The 18,674-nt window shown below is 47.2% G+C and overlaps 1 protein-coding gene across 2 annotated transcripts in view; it reads right to left on the reverse strand.

Annotated features, from left to right (window-relative positions):
• Positions 1-356: 356 nt before the first annotated feature.
• Positions 357-18,674, reverse strand: part of RCOR1 (REST corepressor 1) — a 142,785-nt gene continuing 124,467 nt past the window's right edge. Inside the window, exons 7-12 of one of the 2 annotated variants that reach the window (XM_038742757.1) lie at positions 17,475-17,556; positions 13,841-14,035; positions 11,078-11,155; positions 10,695-10,752; positions 9,772-9,890; positions 357-4,589 (exon numbers count right to left, since the gene is read on the reverse strand). In XM_038742757.1, coding sequence (XP_038598685.1) covers positions 4,548-4,589; positions 9,772-9,890; positions 10,695-10,752; positions 11,078-11,155; positions 13,841-14,035; positions 17,475-17,556 — 574 coding nt within the window. In that variant the 3' untranslated portion in view covers positions 357-4,547. Of the gene's footprint in view, positions 4,590-9,771; positions 10,002-10,694; positions 10,753-11,077; positions 11,156-13,840; positions 14,036-17,474; positions 17,557-18,674 lie in introns of both variants that reach the window. The other variant, XM_038742715.1, reaches the window with a different exon arrangement.

Below are 18,674 nucleotides of genomic sequence, written 5' to 3' on the forward strand. Positions count from 1 at the left end.
ACACAGTAAGAGTTCAAACACCACAAAAAGCAACAACAACAACAAAAACATAATCATCCAAAACCCCAGCAATTCCCATCCAACACAGGCTACTAGGGAAAGTACATTATACGTCTGTGTCCAAGGAAAACATTCCAGAGTGCCAGGCAGGACTGGGAACTGGAGGTATAAGATGGATCTTTTGTTGTCCACTGAATTTCGACTTGGGCCCGGAAGGAGGGAGAACACATTTCACAAGGGGCGTCTCAACCAAATTACAGGAGACTGTTGATTCGGAAACCCACCCCAACTTCGGAACAAATTGGTGATTTCTGCGAAAATAAATCTCACTCTACCATTTGTTCTATCAATGGCTTGAAAAATTTTATTTCATGTCAGCAAACATGGGAAATCATAGAAAAAACAAATTATGCAGAATTCACCAACAAACTGCTGAATTTCCACTATAATTTCAGTTACAGTAAAATGATAATCAGAAATAAAACAAATGTTACCTTCTGATGGCTAAAGCGATTTCATAATGCTAGGAACATTCATCACAGTAAGTGTGCTGAATAATACAAAACCGGCCAAAGAGACAGTAAAATATTACTTACAACAGCATTATTACAACATACCTTCTTCAAAATTCCAACATGTTATTTCATCACTTCAAAAGCTATACAGCGTCTTCCGTTGTATCTGCAAACTGAACCTTGTACATCTTCTGAAAATCTGGAAAAACTCGAAGCCGTCTAAAAGCACTTAACAAAGTTGATAAAATCTACATAATGGAATACTATACACTCCAGTATAAATTTGAATCTTAGGAGAATATGACTGTAAACACTCATTATTATACAACATGCATAGACTATACTGACCTTCCTTCCTTCCTTCCGAACTGTCACTTGATTGCAATTGTGCTTTCCTCTCCACGGGAAAAAGCGGCAGGAATCCAGGGGGGTGGTGGCGGGGAGGACCGTCTCTGCTTTGGGGGGTCCCGGGGCGGGGGGCACCTCGATGCTCAGCCCGGTTGAGGCGTCCGGATGGGGATGCAGTTCGTTTTCTCTCTTCCGAGCCGCCTACTTCTGAGGGGGTCCGGGCTCCCGCTAGCCCTCGAAGGGGTTGGCGGGGGGCTCCCGTTGCAACCCCCGGAGGCCCCAGCTCAGATCCCACAACCGGCTAGTGTGACGGGCCGCTCGGCTCCGATCCGGTGGGCAGTCGCCCAAGGGGGTGTCAGATTTTAGAAAGACGCGGGACCGAAGGGCACGGTTAAAACTTAAAGTGACAACAAGCATACTGGAATAAGGGAATTGGGGGTGGGGGTGACGTGTGGAGGTAACCTTCCGGATACAAAGGAAGCCAAAACAATCAGGTAGGACACCAGGGTGAGAGTCACTCCCGCTTTTCTTCGATCAGATGCTTCTGGGGGATCAGCAAGGGGGCTTCCTGGCTGCAAGCTTTTAAACTCCACTGGGGAATGGGGTTCCCTTCCTGTGCTGGGATGGCAGCAGAACACCGGTACGGTTCCTGGAAACGTAGCACGGGCTGTGCTAATGAGCGCAGCTGAGGCGGTGTACCTCCTTGGTTAGATAAATTACAAGGTGGGTCACTGTGTTTCCGACCAGTTAACAAAATATTCAAGTAGCAAGGGTGTTTTTAATGGGGAAGTGGGAAAAAAGAGTCTACCTAGAACTTTACATGACTACATAAAAATTAAATAAGACAAATGTCATTCATTTATGTATATGTAATACACTTTATATCTTTTAAGATTTCTAAACTAAAAGTTAAACTATCATTTGCTTTAATGATACCATATTTTGCACAATAACTTACTTAAGAGAAATAAATTTCCCATTTTTCCACAAAAATATATATAATTATGACATTCACATTGATAATCTTTTTTTTGAAGAAAACAAAATGTAAGTGAACACTACGTCATCTTCCGCAGTTACCATGGACCCTCACACATCTGAATGCCACCAGCTGACGTATCAAACTCTTGATCCATTAAAAAGGGTCTTCACAGAAATCGGAGCGAACCATTCAACTTTCCAAGCCGAATGGTTTCTCGCATTTAAAACGTCATTGTGAAGAGTACTGAAGACAAAGGTAAAAATACAGTGCTTATCTCACGCCCAAGCTTCGACGGGGGCTGTCGGGCAGAGGCGACGGCCACACTGTCTTTCTCTCCTCCCTCGCCAATGAAATTATATGCTGTTCTTCCCTCGGGGATAAAGCTGGAAGTCAACCACCCTGATCGGAGGTTTGCCAGCTCGGCGGCCGTGCGGGATCGGAGACTGCTTAGTAGTTGGGCTGCTGCTGAGGGGAGAGCGGAGTCTTAGCTGCCGTCAAGTCCCTGCCACTACCGATCTGTCGGCCTCTCCGAATCCGGCAGTAGCCACGGGCTTTCCAACGTAACTTGAAGGGGCCGCTTCTCAGCAAGCCTGGGCCTGGGATCGAGAAGAGGAATTTAGGCAGAGGCGGAGCGTGCAGTAAAAGCTGCCGACCTGCTTGGCTGACTGCATTTGGGGTGCGGTGGGGTGGGAGGGAGAGGGGTGGCCTCGGAGGACTGAAACTCGCACTGGGGCTTTAGTTTCCCGTCTCAGGCCAACTGCTGGGGATGGCAGATACCAGCGCCGGCGTCAGTCTCCCCTCCTCTTCCCAGGTAACTGCCCGATCCTTCGGCGGTTTGCTGTCGTGGTGCCGCCGAGATAGCAGGAACCTCTCGCCTTGGCACCGAAACCCTGATAAATTGAGAGAGGCGGATCCTGTCGGTCTCACTCGCCTCCCCAGCCTCTGGAAGTGCAACCTCTTCCCAGAAAGTTGGCGAAACCCGCCACATCAGTTCCGAACAAGACCTGGTGGCCGACAGTCCCTCTTCCTGGGCAAAGAGCTGATCGTTTTCAGGCAAAGGTGCACACAGGGCCTCAAAACACACATCCAAGCTGAATTGCATATTTCAAATTCTTAAAAAAAAAAAGACTGGTGGGCCTTAAAGCATCTGAAACGGCGTTTTTGGTATTGAAGGTAGAAACTTGAAATCAAAATTGACGATGCAGAGAGAGCCGGTTTTACATGGGCAAAATCCAGTCTGGGTGGAACGCGGGCGAGCGGGAGCCGGCGGCAGGATCTCGCCAGGAAGCTTCTCCGGCGGCTCTGAATCCCCAAGGCTTGCTGCAAAACTGATTCATGATGGGGTAGAGCCTCTAGCGCTGATTTTAGAGCCAGTCCAACAAAAAGGCATTACCAGACAACATTTTTTTCAATGTTAATTTAGGAGTCCAAGAAATGGATTTTTTCTCTGTCCTGTATTATAATTAAAAAAGGGTTGGGGGGCTGAGGATTTGCCAGTGATTATGTGGACGAAGAACGATATGGGGGGGTGAGGAGGGGAGGGGGTGTGGGGGAGTGTAAAAGGATACGGCTACGCAGAGGAGAAAAGAGTTCAGAATCCCATATGGCTGCCACAAAACCCTCCTCGGCCAGCCTCGCGCTCCTCCATGAATTAAGTCTACATTTTAAATCTGCACTCTTTCATGACCTGTGGGAAGCAGTATTACCAGTGATATTATCTTTGGCAGGAAAACGTTCTATGGGGGAAAGATGACACCGGAACACAAAGGCGATAGTGTGGTTGCCAAATGCAAAAGGCACAAATTCCAAACGTAGAAAGAAGCACCAGAGAGTGTCATTCGGATGCCATCCCTTGAGGGCACAGAAAAGAGTGGGTGGCCCTCCCCCCAGGAACCCCAGGTGACGGAGGCCAGGTTTCCCTCGACGGAAGCTTCCGGCTCTATATTCCCTTGTAGGCTAAAACGTCCCGAGCCTGACGGCTCAAACCGTGAGTTAGCGCTCCGTCAAGCAAGACCCGATCTGTGAGTGTGGCGAGGAAACGCACCCGCTAGCTCTGCGGTCGACCGGTTCCAAAAGCTTGAGAACATGGCAAATCGCTTTGAGTGACTCTGGCAGTCCCCTCGGTAACTGACGCGGCCCGTCGGGGGGAGTTGGGGTTCGAAGCACATGTGAAATCACGTGGGTGGTCACTTCGAAGGAATACGAGCCTCTTCCCTCAACTAGGAAGCTCGCTCCCAGGGCTGGGTGGAGGGGACCCTAGACCTGCAGTAATTACATTACGAAGTAGAGGTCACAAGCCATGCGGTGAGACACGGGTAACGAACGTCCCCTGAGCCGACTGAGAGGGAGAGACCTCTGGCCGAGCAGCCGGCGGCGTCCCGAGGAGCTCCTTGTCCTGCAGGCAGGTCGAAAAACAAAAAAAATTAACCAAAAAACCATCCCGGATGGGGGAGGTCCCTCGGCGGCTTTTGATGAGACGGTGAGTGATTTGGGAACTTTGCAAGAGTGGAGGAATGAGCAAAGAATTAAGGCAGATGGAGCGCAGGACCGGAAGTGTTTGCCTTTTTTTTTCCTTTTCTTTTTTTGGTAATAGCTGTTGTCCACGTAGATAATGATGCAGATGGCTGTCTGAGGTTTCGTGATACCTGATATCCCGGAGAACACAGTAGTCAACACAAATTGTTCTAGGCTACCCGAGTTTCTCATGAAGCAGATGCGTATCTGACATCAAGGACAGACGTAGCCTAGGGAGGGAGAACAACACATAAGAGTGTTAACGCACAAGGGGAATGGCCACTGACTCTGCTTAAACTCGGGCTCCAGAAAAAGCAAGCTGAAGCAGCGTGGCACAGTGGAAAGAGCCCGGGCTTTGGAGTCAGAGGTCATGGGTTCAAATCCCGGCTCCACCACTCGTCAGCTGTGTGACTTTGGGCAAGTCACTTAACTTCTCTGGGCCTCAGTTGCCTCTCTGTAAAATGGGAATGAAGACTGTGAGCCCCACATGGGGCAAACCTGATCACCTTGTAAATTCCCCAGCGCTTAGAACAGTGCTCTGCACATAGTAAGCGCTTAATAAATGCCATTATTATTATTTTTTCCCCTTCGTTCCTCTCCCCCTCGTCCCCTTCTCCATCCCCCCCATCTTACCTCCTTCCCTTCCCCACAGCACCTGTATATATGCATATATATTTGTACATATTTATTACTCTATTTCTCTATTTATTTTACTTGTACATATCTATTCTATTTATTTTATTTTGTTAGTATGTTTGGTTTTGTTCTCTGTCTCCCCCTTTTAGACTGTGAGCCCACTACTGGGTAGGGACTGTCTCTATATGTTGCCAAATTGAACTTCCCAAGCGCTTAGTACAGTGCTCTGCACACAGTAAGCGCTCAATAAATACGATTGATGATGATGATGAGTCTCATGGACTAAACCCACCTGGCCGAAGGCAAGGGCTGCTATGAGGGGATGCGAGGTCCTCCCTGGCCACTTAGGACAGCGTAGACTAGTGGAAAGAGCATGCGACTGGGAACTAGAGGATGTGGATTCTAATCCGGCTCTGCCACATGTCTGTTGTGTGACCTTGGGCAAGTCACTAAACTTCTCTGTGCCTCAGTTCCTCATCTGTAAAACGGGGATTGAGACTGTGAGCCCCACGTGGGACAGGGACTGTGTCCAACCTGATTACCTTGTATCTGTCCCAGCGCTTAAGCACATAGTAAGCCCTTAACAAATACCACAATTATTGTCCTCCAACCCCTAGGCCCTGCCTGGGAGCCCCCACAGGACACCGTGGGGCAAACACAGCATTTGCGGGCTCTAGTGAGAGCTACTGTACCAACGACAAGCCCGCTTGTTCTCTCTTCTGCGTCATTTATGCGCCTCAATCTATGACCTTTGGACACTTAATATTCTTCCCTACCCCCATCCCCATAGCACTTAGGTACATAACAGTACAGTGTTTTCCACACACTAAGTGCCCAATAAATATGATTAATAATAATATCCTTAAATGAAATATTAGAAATTACTGATTTATTCCTATCACTGTGTCTACCCCTCTAGACTGTAAGCTTTTTATGGGCAGGGAACGTGTCCGCTTATTCTGTTGTATTGTACTCTCCCAGGAGCTTAGTACAATGCCCTCACATAGTAAGTGCTCAATAAATAGGGCTGATGGACTGATTGGAATCAGAGAGTGAAAACCTCTTGGCGCTGTTTCACGTGAGAGGTCAGGAATTCGCTCTAGAGCTCTTTTTCTCTAAACAGGCCAGGGAGATGGGACACCGTAGATAAACCAGCACCTGTAAGCTTAAAGGCCAGCTTCCCCTCAAAGCTAGATTCACCTTCAATTTTTCATTTTCTCCCTCAAGGTGCCGCAGCTTCAGAAAAAGGGATTAGAATTCCCAGATGTGCCAATGTCACGAACCCCTAGGCAAATGGGATATCCGAGAATCTCCCCTTTGGACACCCCAGTTCTAATTATAACGGGCACCCAGAGGCCTGCATTGGGTGGTTGGTACTATCCTGTACCACAATTTAAGACAATCTGGCCCCACTCCAGCCACGGCCCCGCCAACTCCAAGGGAAGGAAGTCTGCTGCAGCTTGGTTCAGCCAGGGCAGGCGGGATAAACCAGTACTTTCTCAGCTCTCCCACTCCTTGCCTCTGCGTGTGATCTGAGTGGAAAAGCGAAATGAACAGGCACAAGCTAGAGAACCACTAGCATTCTAACAAGTTACCCTTGGGCTCTCGGCTGAGAGCCAGCCAGAATGTCCTGATTGATTTCCCTCTGCAAGCTCTAACATACGGAAAGCAGCAAAAGGAAAGCACAATTGCGAAGGGCCTGGGGAAGCCGAAGTTGGAGGAAGTGTGGGCAGACACCAAATTGTTAAATGACTCAAAGAGGGATTTAAGGTAAGCAAGGAAAGAGCAGGAACAACTCCTGAAATTTACCAGGAAAGTGTGATGCCTTGGCATTTCTGTTCACTTTCCCTCTCGGATCCCTCTACTGTTCTGGCACATCACCAGACCTCATCAACAGCGGGCCCAGAGCTCCAATTCGGCACAGACACTTTTTTCTAAGGCGCTTGGCAGGATAATGGGATCTGGGTGACTGCTGGGATCTCATCCCCAACATAAGGGGCCAATGACATATCGTCCACTTCAGAACATTGCGCACAGAGACGAACCATTATGTTTGAGAAATGTGTTTGCATTTCTAGGCAGGATGGTTCTTCTTTCTTGGGAGCAGCAGTGTTTAAAACAAAGGGCATGTGGCCAGAGAAGGGTTTCTACAAACAGATCTTCTTCTAAGGCGTCAACCTTGGCTAAGGCATTTATGGAATTCTCCAGAAGGGTGCTGGGTATGTGAGGGGGGGAAACGGGGGAAGGAGTGCAAGAGAGCAGCAGCAGGGCCTAGTGGAAAGTCCACGGGGCTGGGAGATGGAGGACCTGGGTTCTAATTCCGGCGCTGCCACCTGTCTGCTGTGTGAACTTGGGCAAGTCACTTCACTTAGCTTCAGCTACCTCATCTGTAAAATGAGGATTAAGACTGGGAGTCCCACGTAGAATTTGGACTGTGTCCAACCTGACTAGCTTGTATTTACCCCAGTGCTTAGTGCAGTGCCTGGCACATAGCAGGTCAGACAGAGACAGAGAAAAACAGACAAAAAAAGACAAAGACAGATATGGGGGGAGAGAGCGAGAGCGAGAGAGAGAGAGAGAGAGAGAGAGAGAGAGAGAGGAGAGAAGGAGAGAGAGGGAGGGAGGGAGAGAGAGAGAGAGAGAGAGAAAGAGAGAGAGAGAGGGCACACGTTAGAAGAAGAGAGGGAGATGAAACGACAAGTTTGCATGTGCGTGGGTTCTGGTATTCCTCAACCCATAAGTCTTTGCAGGTCCTGAAAAGTGGTCTCGCTAAGTCCTGCAGGGCCCCTGGGAAACTCAGATGGACACTCAGAGCTGGGGGCTAGAGACCCCAGTTAAACAAGGCTCAACCAAAGGTGCCCGATCCCTTTGGCATGGCTGTGGATCCATCTCCTAGCCCACTGAGTCAGGAGCATCGAAGGTCTCCACTGGCTCGCTGGTACTGATCTGTATTGCTCTCGTTAACTCTGGAACACCGGGGAGGGCAGCCAGAGAAAAATGCTTAGCTGGACTTATTCTTTGTTGCAAGGCCTTAGAAAGTTGGTTCGATGATAATAATGATGGTATTTGTTAAGTGCTTACAGTGCCAGGCACTCTTCTAAGCACAGGGTGAATACAGGCAAATCGGGTTGGATACAGTTCCTGTCCCACATGGGGCTCCCAGTCTCCATCCTCATTTTACAGATGAGGGACCTGATGCACAGAGAAGTGAAGTGACTTGCCCAAGGTTACACAGCAGACAAGTGCCAGAGCCGGGATTGTTCATTCCTTCATTCAGCTGTATTCACTGAGTGCTTACTGTGTGCAAAGCACTGTACTAAGCGCTTGAGACAGTACAATAGGACAATAAACAGACACATTCCCTGCCCACATTGAGCTTACAGTCTGCGGGAGGGGATACGTTAATATAAATCAATAAATTATAGATTTGTACATAAGTCCTGTGGGGCTGGGAGCCAGGGGGAGAACAAAGGTAGCAAGTCAGGGTGACGCAGAATGGAATGAAAGAAGAGGAATGGAGGTATTGGTCAGGGAAGGCCTCTTGGAAGAGATGTGCCTTCAATAAGATTTTGAAGGTGGGGAGGGTAACTGTCGGATTTAGGAGGGAGGATGTTCCCGGTCAGAGGCAGGACATGGATGAGGCTCGGCGGCAAGACAGAAGAGATGGAGGCACAGTGAGAAGGTTAGCATTAGAGGAGAGAACTGGGTTGTAGTAGGAGAGTACTGACGTGAGGTAGGAGGGGGCAAAGCACCCAATGGTGCTTTGAAGCCAATGGTGAGGAGCTTTTGTTTGATGTGGAGGTGGATAGAACCCACGACCTTCCGACTCTCAGGCCCGTAGTACAAATGGCAACATGAGTGAAGCAGCGAAGGAAAGGCAACAGCCAACTTGACTGACAGATCTGTAGCCCGGGGAAATTACAAGCCCAAAGTTGGGGGGCGGAGGCGGGGGAGGTGAGGGAAAAGGCATTACTACATTTTTAAAAGCTGAGATATTCACACCTCTCTAAGTTACTGCCTCAAAAACTTCAAGGAAGGGGTAAAGGAAGAGATCTGACCTGACCTAGACAGTTTAGTCATTCACTCACTCACCCCAAAGCAGGTGACTGAAGAAGCAGTGTGGGCTAGTGGAAAAAGCACAGGCCTGGGAATAAGACAATTTAGGATCTAATCCAGACCCTCCCACTTTGCCTGACGTGTGGCTGTGGGCAAGTCACTTAACTTCCCCGTGCCTCAGCTTCCCTGCTCTGTTCAACGGGGATTCAGTATCTGCCCTCCTCCTACTTAAATGGTGAGTCTCATCTGGGATAGAGACTGTGATGGACCTCATGTATCTTGATTATACATGAGTGTTTAACACCATAACTATTTAGTATTAGATGACCTTTCAAGGTCCATTCCGGCTCCGCCATTCTCTAAGCATGGCATCCTGCCTCGCCTGGCTCTGAGCAACGGTTCATTCTTGGAACAAGATAAAGACAGGGACAATATCACCAGCAGGAAAACAAATCATTCAGTTGATTTTGTTCACAACGCTGTCATTTGTCCACAGGGGTTTGGGAGAAACCTGTTGTGCAACCACTGGAAAACAGCACAACCCAAAGAAAGGGTTTGGCTACTTTCTCTCGTCTGGACTGACAATGCTGTTAACATTATACCCTAGAGCACGGAAAAGTCAAATCCTGAGCCTCACCACTGACATAGCTAAAACCTTTTGGAAATCATCTGAACGTGTCCAAGGGGTTCAGGCTGAATGGTTTCAGGGGGCAGACTCACCTCGTCTTCTTCTTCGGACATCTTAATGGAATTGTCGGGGGACTTAACCGGCTTCTGATTACTGGTTCCGTTGGTCTCCTCTTTGCCGTGCTCAGCCTCCCACTCTTGTAAAACTTCATCTATATTGAAGCGGCGTCGATAATTTACAAAAAAATTTTTCACTTGTACCACTGATTTGTTTCCAATCACATCAGAAATCGCCTGAAAATCGCGGCCATATTTCCTGATTGCTAATAATTTAAAAAAAAAAAAGACACATACAAGCTATATCAAAACATATAAACCCAAATGATACGATGTTGCGATTAAAATGGCAAAACTGGGCTCTTCCTCAAATGTACATCCGTTGTAAAAATGCAGAGGTGGAAGATTCAGCTAGTACCAAACAACCATGGTGTTACGGGAGCAGGTCAAATTAGCGAGTCTGATTCCCTCCATGGTTTCACATTCCTTCAGAAGAAGGACTCTAACAGCCCCGGGTTTGTACTCTACAAACAGGAAGGATTCTTGTGTCAGGATCCTTATATTCATGCTACTTTTCCCTTTTGAGGGAGCACACAGGGATGATCCAGGCCCTTCCCTCCCTCTGAGGCTTGGCCCTGCTGACTCTTCAGAGATCAACAGCCCAACAAATACATCACCATGTTCACACAGACAATGATTGAGGTGGCCAGGTGCATTTATAAGGAACCAAAATAAATGAGAAACTGCAAAGGTTCAAATCCCCCAGAGGCAGCAAACAATACTGTTTACAGCATGAGCCACGAAAGGAAAACAATGTCTGCGAAAGGCAGCGGTTTCTTTTGTGACTCTCACTGAAGCCACGAGAGCTTCCTTTAGCGCTAAAGGTAATAATTCCCCTTTCCTGTACAGTTAGGTTCATTTTCTAATCTAGTAAAATGGGAACAGAGTTCTCTCCATACCTTGTACAGCAAGAAGCTGCTCCTCTGTGGTCCAACGGGCATTAAATTTTTGAACGACCTAAATGTTATAAGAACAACAGCATTAACATTTGCCCTTCTGCTGCCTTTCTTACAAAAGTGATTTCAAAATAAAATCACCCTCCCCGTTTAATCTTCAGCATGAAGACATTTTCCATTTTTCAAACTCCAACATTCTTTTCTCAAGTTTGGGGTTAAGAAAAGAAACAGTGCCTTATCCCCACAACTCTTTCCCTCAGCTATCTCCAGGACTGCCAGTAAAAGCGGGGAAATGATCACATGACTGAGGTTTAAATCTGAAGCAAATATGGAAAACATGTCCTCTTGAATTGTCTCTGACAACGTCCATGTCCACCCAATCTTACCTCTGGAAGTCGATACTGCTCTATTCCACCTTCTAGTTTTTCTTTGAGAGCACTGTTCGTCTGTTTGATATTCTGAATCTGAAAGGGAGAGGGGAAAAACAAAAAAAACACATCCTTGCTTTTAAAAGTAACGTGTCAACGGCAGAGGCAGGACTTTCGTACTAAAATGTAATTCAGTCAAGCTATTCCGATTCTAACAGAATCTCTGGCCTCTCTTGTTGGAAGACAAACTCTTGCTGGGGTGCAAACTGCCTCCCTAGCAGAACAAACAAGGTTTGATATGAGAATGTCCCTGGAAAGGATTTCCTCAGACCAGAGAGAGGGCAGAAGAAAAAGGGCCCAGAGCTCCACAACCCCAATCCATTGTCACCCAAAGCCATTCACCGGTTACAGCAGCTCTGCCTGACCATCGGGGCATTATTTGTATAAGCATCCCCTTAATTGGCCATTGGTATTTCCTGAGAGCTTACTTTGTGCAGAGCACTGTACTAAGTGCTTAGGAGAGTACAACACAAAAGAGTTGGTAGACATTCCCCGCCCTGTTTGAACTGCTGCTTGGAGGCTACTGAGATTAAGGGGCAACTAGCTATGGAAGGAGCGGTTATGAAACCTGACCAGCTCTAGGATGATGCTGTCTCCACACAGTCGGAACCTGTGGGCTAAGCCAAAACGCTAACCACATAAGTACTATAGTGCTCTAGCCATTACCCTTACCAGAAGCTGCTGTTCCACCTACCTGGAAAGGGTGTTCCAGGGCTCTCAGAATGGTTTCTTTGCTCAACCCCACTGACCCTGTGACTTTCTGAGGTTCAAAATAGCCGGGGGCAGGCCCCAAATCAGATGCTCTTTTATTTCATAATTTATTATGCAGCCGGGAGGTTCTATCTGCAACGCCAGCATTTTCTGAGCAATTTTACAGAGGCTGGTTGAACATTTCACAAGATGGCCCCTGGCAAAGCTTAACAAAAACCAGGGGAAAATCCAGAATAGATACCAAACATACATGGTTGCTCAACTTCCCGCCATACTCATAAATACATTAATTGGGCGCTTCACCATTCCAAAGCAGCCACAGGGGTCTGTGGTGATCACCAAAAGGAATGGGCCTGACCCTTCTCGTTACTTAGCTCCGTCACTGAGCATTACCTCTAAGCCCGTCATCTGCATTCTGGACCCAGAATCCCTTTTCTCCCAGCAGCCACAGAGAATCTGATTACCAGCCCCATCAACCCCACCTCGATTCATCCAGTGGTCTGCTTTTCCCTGCCTAACTCCAAGTGCTTTTGCATGCACGACCTCCTGTCCTGACAACTCTATGACAGTGGAGAGGAAGATGGGAAGGGATGGGAGGGATATGGGAGCGGTGACCTTTGAGAGGGCAGTTTTGGTGGAGTGTAGGGGACGGAAGCCAGATTGGAGGGGGTTGAGTTGGCGTTGAGGAATTTGAGGCGGCGGGTGTAGACGACTCATTCTAGGAGTTTGGAAAGGAAGGGTAGGAGGGAGATAGGGTGATAACTAGAAGTGGAGGTGGGATCAAGAGAGGGGTTTTTTTTAAGATGGGGGAGACGTGGGCATGTTTGAAGGCAGAGGGGAAGGAACCAGTGGAGAGTGAGAGGTTGAACATGAAAGTTAAGGAGGGGAGGAGGGAAGGGGCGAGAGTTTTCATAAGATGAGAGGGAATGGGGTCTGAAGCACAGGTGGATGGAGTAGCACTTGATAGAAGGGAAGAGATTTCATCTGAAGATACTGCTGGGAAGGATGGAAGAGTAGTGGAGAGGGTTGAGAGCTGGGGGGATGGAGAAGAGGGAGGGGTGACTTTGGGGGGGCTCAGCCCTGATGGAGTTAATTTTACTAATGAAGTAGGAGGCCAGATCGTTGGGGGGTGAGGGATGTTATGTCATCCAGCTAGGCAGTAACAGAGCCCAGATTAGACCCCAGTCTCCCAGTGCTTAGTTCCTGGTGCTTTGCAAGATTATACTGCCTCCCCGGAACTGTATGTAGGGCCCAGGGGTTTCATCATTCTCATCTGTCCAATGGGCACCCCGCCAATCTTCCTGTGACAATGTGACATGGGGTAAAGGCTGATTTGTACTTCCCAAGAGCTTGGTACAATGCTCTGCACACAGTAAGTGCTCAATAAATACGACTGACTGAATGAATGAATAAGGGCCTGGTATTCCCTGGAGGTGGGCTCCACATTGAGGCAGCGTTGTTATTACGCAAGCATAATAATAATGATGGCATTTGTTAAGCGCTTACTATGTGCAAAGCACTGTTCTAAGTGCTGGGGAGGTTACAAGGTGATCAGGTTGTCCCATAGGGGGCTCACACTTTTAATCGCTTGTCGAGCGCTTAGTACAGTGTTCTGCACATAATAAGCGCTCAATAAATGTGACAATGAATGAATGAATCAATGAAATCCCCATTTTCCAGATGAGGGAACTGAGGCCCAGAGAAGTTAAGTGACTTGCCCAAAGTCACACAGCTGACAAGTGGTGGAGCCGGGATTTGAACCCATGACCTCTGACTCCAAAGCCCGGGCTCTTTCCACTGAGCCACGCTGCTTCTCCAACACGTGCTTCTCCACACTGCTTCTGCAACACGCATACCACACACGTGATCGGAAATGAAGTATTGGGACACCAAAAAGGGCCTCTGCCACCGCCTCCAAACATATTCCTGGGTCCAGGTCCCCCCGGCCCGCCCCAACGCCCACAAAACAAAGATAAAGTCTGAGAATTTCAGGGCCGTGACTGTTAGTACCTGACGTTTGATAGACACTAATTCCAGGTCCAGCTGTCGAAGCACGGTGGTTGCAGCGGTGGCATTGGCGGAGACAGCCTCCACATCCTCCTGAGACAGGAACATGCCTTTGGGAGGTTTCCTCTTGGCTCTGTTTTTCGCTTGGGTGCTGTGCTTCTCCTTTCTGACTTGAGGAAGGGTCTCAGCTGGTGGCACCTGGAAGATGGGAACATCTGATAAACAGCTTGAATAAAAAGGGTCCGGAAAAAGGAGGGGTGCTTAAGTGGCTTTGCTCTTTACCATCTGGCCCCGAGGATGCCCTGCAGGAAGGATGAACTGCTAACTACTAGCTTAGGAGGGCAGATGGCCCTGAGGGGGAGGCAATTCACGACAAAGTGTTGCCTCAGCACTTTGAAGGAAAGCTGTCTCCGTGGGTGGCCTGCCCAGGTAGACTTTCTGTTCTGGTAGTTGCCCCTTTGAAGACCACTAGCCATTCCCAGCAGAAATCTGGGTAAGTTATCACTCAACTGAATTTCCTACAATGAGGAGCCTCCTGATGCTTAAAGCTGAAGGCTGCTGTAGATTAAAGGAATCTGGAAAAAAAAATCTCTGTTTTTAAGGGCTATTGCAGAAGCTTGAAGGAGTTTCGTTTTATGTTCTGGAAGGTGTGTGAAATGATGGATACCACCAAAAGCATGTTTCCCATTAGGAACTCAATCCTCTCATCAATACATGAGCATACTTCTCTAGTTCAAAGTGCATGTAGACAGAATACATTAACTACACTGAAGTTGTAGTTCACTGAAGACTGAATTTTGCAGTACTATCCAATTTCTCCTTTTAGTCACACACACACACACCCCCACCCCCACTTAATGCCATACAAAAATACAGACAACTAATTCTAACAAGTGTTTAGTTCCCTGTGCAAATCTTTCTTCCAGGAATACTCTTACTATGAGATAATATTAACTGCTCTGGGTTCCATCTAAAGCTTTGCTCAGAAAACAGAGTGGCCATATAAAATCAACCCCCACGACTGTTAGTGGTGCCAGTCTCCCCAGATTTAATTGGGGTGCTGAGATTGACAGACAGAGCAAGCCCTATGGGTTCCAGATTTTCTGCCAGCCGTCCCCTGCTCCAAGTGGAGCTAATCCTTGATCATTCGGAGGACAACACCATCCATCCGGAACTGCTGTTAAGAGTGAGATTAAGGATGGGGCTTGAAGACCAGCGGAAAAACCAGAATGAGGCCAATTGAGAGAGGAAAAACTCCCATTACCAGCCTCCCCTGTGCCCAAAAGGATGGACCAAGGAGACTACTTAGAATTTGTGGAGAATACAACTGAACAAGGCAGAGGTTCATGGCTGGATGAACAGATTCCTAACTGAAATTCCTGGCTCTGAACCCAGGTGCCCTGGGCTTTTAAGCAGGCCTCACCTTTGGGACAGCAGCACCACACGGTTGCAAGGGTGAGAACTGAGCCGAGAGCTCTGGGACTCTGGTTTCTGGTCAGCTCCAAACGAGGCTCAAGGCCTCCAGAAGAGGGAGAGCAGATTCTCAAGATGAGAGGGATGGATTGCGGGGGTGGGGGAGGCGAAGACTAAGGAATGACATGGAAGTTGAATATGAGGGTCTTTGTCTGGAGGAAGACTCTAATGAGCTACTTCTGGCACTCTGAGATGAGTATCTGCACTAACTGCTGCTTTCCTTCCCACCACCGAGTAGTCCCACCTGCTCCCGGTGGGCCCCAGGCCTGCCGGGCTGGGGATAAAAGCAGCTCCTGCATGCATCCTCAGCATCAGGCTGCCACAAAACCCCGGGAAGAATTGTGGCTGTAGCTGGGCCTTCACCTCTAGATTGTAGAGCTCATCCTCTAGACTGTAACCTCGTCCTCTACACTGTAACCTTGTCCTCTAGACTGTAAGCTCATTGTGGGCAGGGAATGTGTCTGTTATATTGTTCTCTCCCAAGCACTTAGAACAGTGCTCTGCATACAAGTGCTTAATAAATACAATTGGTGGACTGACTGCCCTCTAATCAATCAATCAATCGTATTTATTGAGCGCTTACTGTGTGCAGAGCACTGTACTAAGCGCTTGGGAAGGACACGTTGGCAACATATAGAGACGGTCCCTACCCAACAGTGGGCTCACGGTCTAGAAGGGGGAGACAGACAGCAAAACATATTAACAAAATAAAATAAATAGAATAAATATGTACAAGTAAAATAAATAGAGTAATAAATACGTGCAAACATATATACATATATACAGGAGCTGTGGGGAAGGGAAGGAAGTAAGGTGGGGGGAATGGAGAGGGGGAGGAAGGTGAGAGGAAGGAGGGGGCTCAGTCTGGGAAGGCCTCCTGGAGGAGGTGAGCTCTCAGTAGGGCCTTGAAAGGAGGAAGAGAGCTAGCTTGGCGGATGTGGGGAGGGAGGGCATTCCAGGCCAGGGGGATGACATGGGCTGGGGGTCGACGCGGGACGGGTGAGGAGATTAGCGGCAGAGGAGTGGAGGGTGCGGGCTGGGCTGTAGAAGTAGAGAAAGGAGAAGAGATAGGAGGGTGCGGGCTGGGCTGTAGAAGTAGAGAAAGGAGAAGAGATAGGAGGGGGCGAGGTGATGGACAGCCTAAGGAACCTGACACTTGGCTCCTGTAGTCACAGCACCCTACTGATTTTGTTTTTACTTTGGGTATTTGTCGCTTCTGTCTCCAGGCCTTCCTCCCCACTTTTATTCCCCCTCTCCCCCAGGGGCAGAGATTACATCTAATTTCCACCTGCGTACTGTGTCCCAATGCTTAGCACAGGGCTATGCACAATGTAAAGCACTCAAATACTACTCTTTGCTACCTCTTCTGCTTAAAAACTTATCAGAAACAGCTCTGTGCCACTGGAACAAAACTTCAGGCATGTCATTTGGAAGAGTTCAAAAGCTGGGGGTGGGGAGGGGGGAGGTTTTCTTGATTTTAGCCAGAAAGGCATCAAAGCTATTCCTTACACATACTACTGTCAATACTGATTCAGGTCAACCTTCACTGGTAATCTGATTTACAACCGAAATCCACTCACACCCCTTTCCCACTACCCACCGCAATGAGCCACCAATTGCTCCCAAGCCAGCAAGGCTGTCCCGTTTCCCGAGTTAAAATACTGAACAGTCTCTACGCCCACTGTCTAGCTAGCTAAGCAGTCATTACCCTGTAAAGATAATGGGTTCCTGAAAGGTTCACAGATACACATTTTGAGAATGAAGGCAAGCTTTAATCTGAAGGTTAAAGGTTAGCAATGATGATCACTGCCAGACTCCAGTTTGCTACAGGGCATCCGCCTTCCATTCCAACCAAAAACTCTTTTACTGGACCAGTTTGAAAAGGGTCATATAAGGACATGATTCAGCAAATAAAAGGAGTAAAATCTGTGGATAAAATACTTAGCACAGAACCTTAGGTAACCTTTTCTTTTTTTTTTATGTTTTCTCTACACACATATACTTCCTTTCCTAAAACCAAAAGTATTGAGTACTCTAAAGAGAAAGAAATACTGTATTGCTTCTAATAGAGCACAAAGTAACTTTCCTGGGGCAGTGCTGTCTTTGCTCCGAGAAACAGATGAGTTCTACTAATTTTCCAAATGGAAAAAAAGGGGAAAAATACCTCTTTTTTGCTCTCCTTATTTTGATCAACCTCAATGTCAACAGGGTTGTTATTTCCATTGGTTTCTTCTAGTTCATCCTCACTGGAAGAAAAAAGCAGATTACTGAAAAAATAACTGGCAATGATTCATAACACAGATGTGAGAACTATATCAGTACGACTGTTTGAATTTGATGTAGGGCGTAATTTTTTCTTTTAACTTCTAAAATAGAAACTGACCTGCTTATTTAAAACATGATCTCCATAACATCTCTGGGCTAAATGATACAAAATCTGTTTAATGATGATGGTAATAATTATTGCTATTGTGGTATTTGCTAAGCTCTTACTATGTGCCAACCACCGTACTAAGCTCTGGGGTAGGTACAAAATAATCAGCTCCCACATGGGGCTCACATTCTAAGTAGGAGAGAGGACAGCTACTGAATCCCTGTTTTGTAGATGAGGGAACTGAGGCACAGAGAAGTTAAGTCACTTTGCCCAAGGACACACAACAGACAGTGGCAGACCTGAGATTAGAACCCAGGTCCTCTGACTCCCAAACCAGTGCTCTTTCCACTAGACCACACTAATCCACATTCGAAACTGGACATCTCACCATAAAAAAATGAGCAGAATCTAAAGTCATCCTGACCCATTTTACAGTTCCAAAAAACATTATCTAACCAGCTAAACTCGTCTGCCTGTAAGGATGTTTCAATTTAAATGGAATGCTGTTGGTTGTTTTAAGAAATTATATCAGTCAGGAAACAGTTATATTGGTTTAGGTATAACAAACGGAAATTCCTTGTGGAGGAACAAAATTGATTTAGAAATGACAGCATTGCAATCGCTTCAAGAAAAGAAAAGGAGACTTTCATGAATTGCAGCATGTGCACAAGTCAGTGCTGTTTGCCGCTTATTATAGTTAAAAGCAGTGTGGCCTGATTAAGTTATATCTTCCCGAATTCTTACAATAGTGCCTGACACACAGTAAACACCCAATACCATTAAAAAAACCCACCACACATACCGAAAAAGTATTTGTCTATTCAATGTTGTTCCCTTTATTTAGACAAGACTAATGAAGTTATTAAATCAGGAAACGCTATTTTTAATGAAAGAAATCATTCCTGCTGCCCCTCAAAAACAAACCAAAAACCAACCAAAAACAGTCTGTGAAAGTAGCATTAGTTCCTTATTGAGTTCTAGAGCCACTTC

Source organism: Tachyglossus aculeatus, chromosome 1, assembly GCF_015852505.1.
Source record: "Tachyglossus aculeatus isolate mTacAcu1 chromosome 1, mTacAcu1.pri, whole genome shotgun sequence".
In the NCBI taxonomy this organism is placed as follows: domain Eukaryota; kingdom Metazoa; phylum Chordata; class Mammalia; order Monotremata; family Tachyglossidae; genus Tachyglossus; species Tachyglossus aculeatus.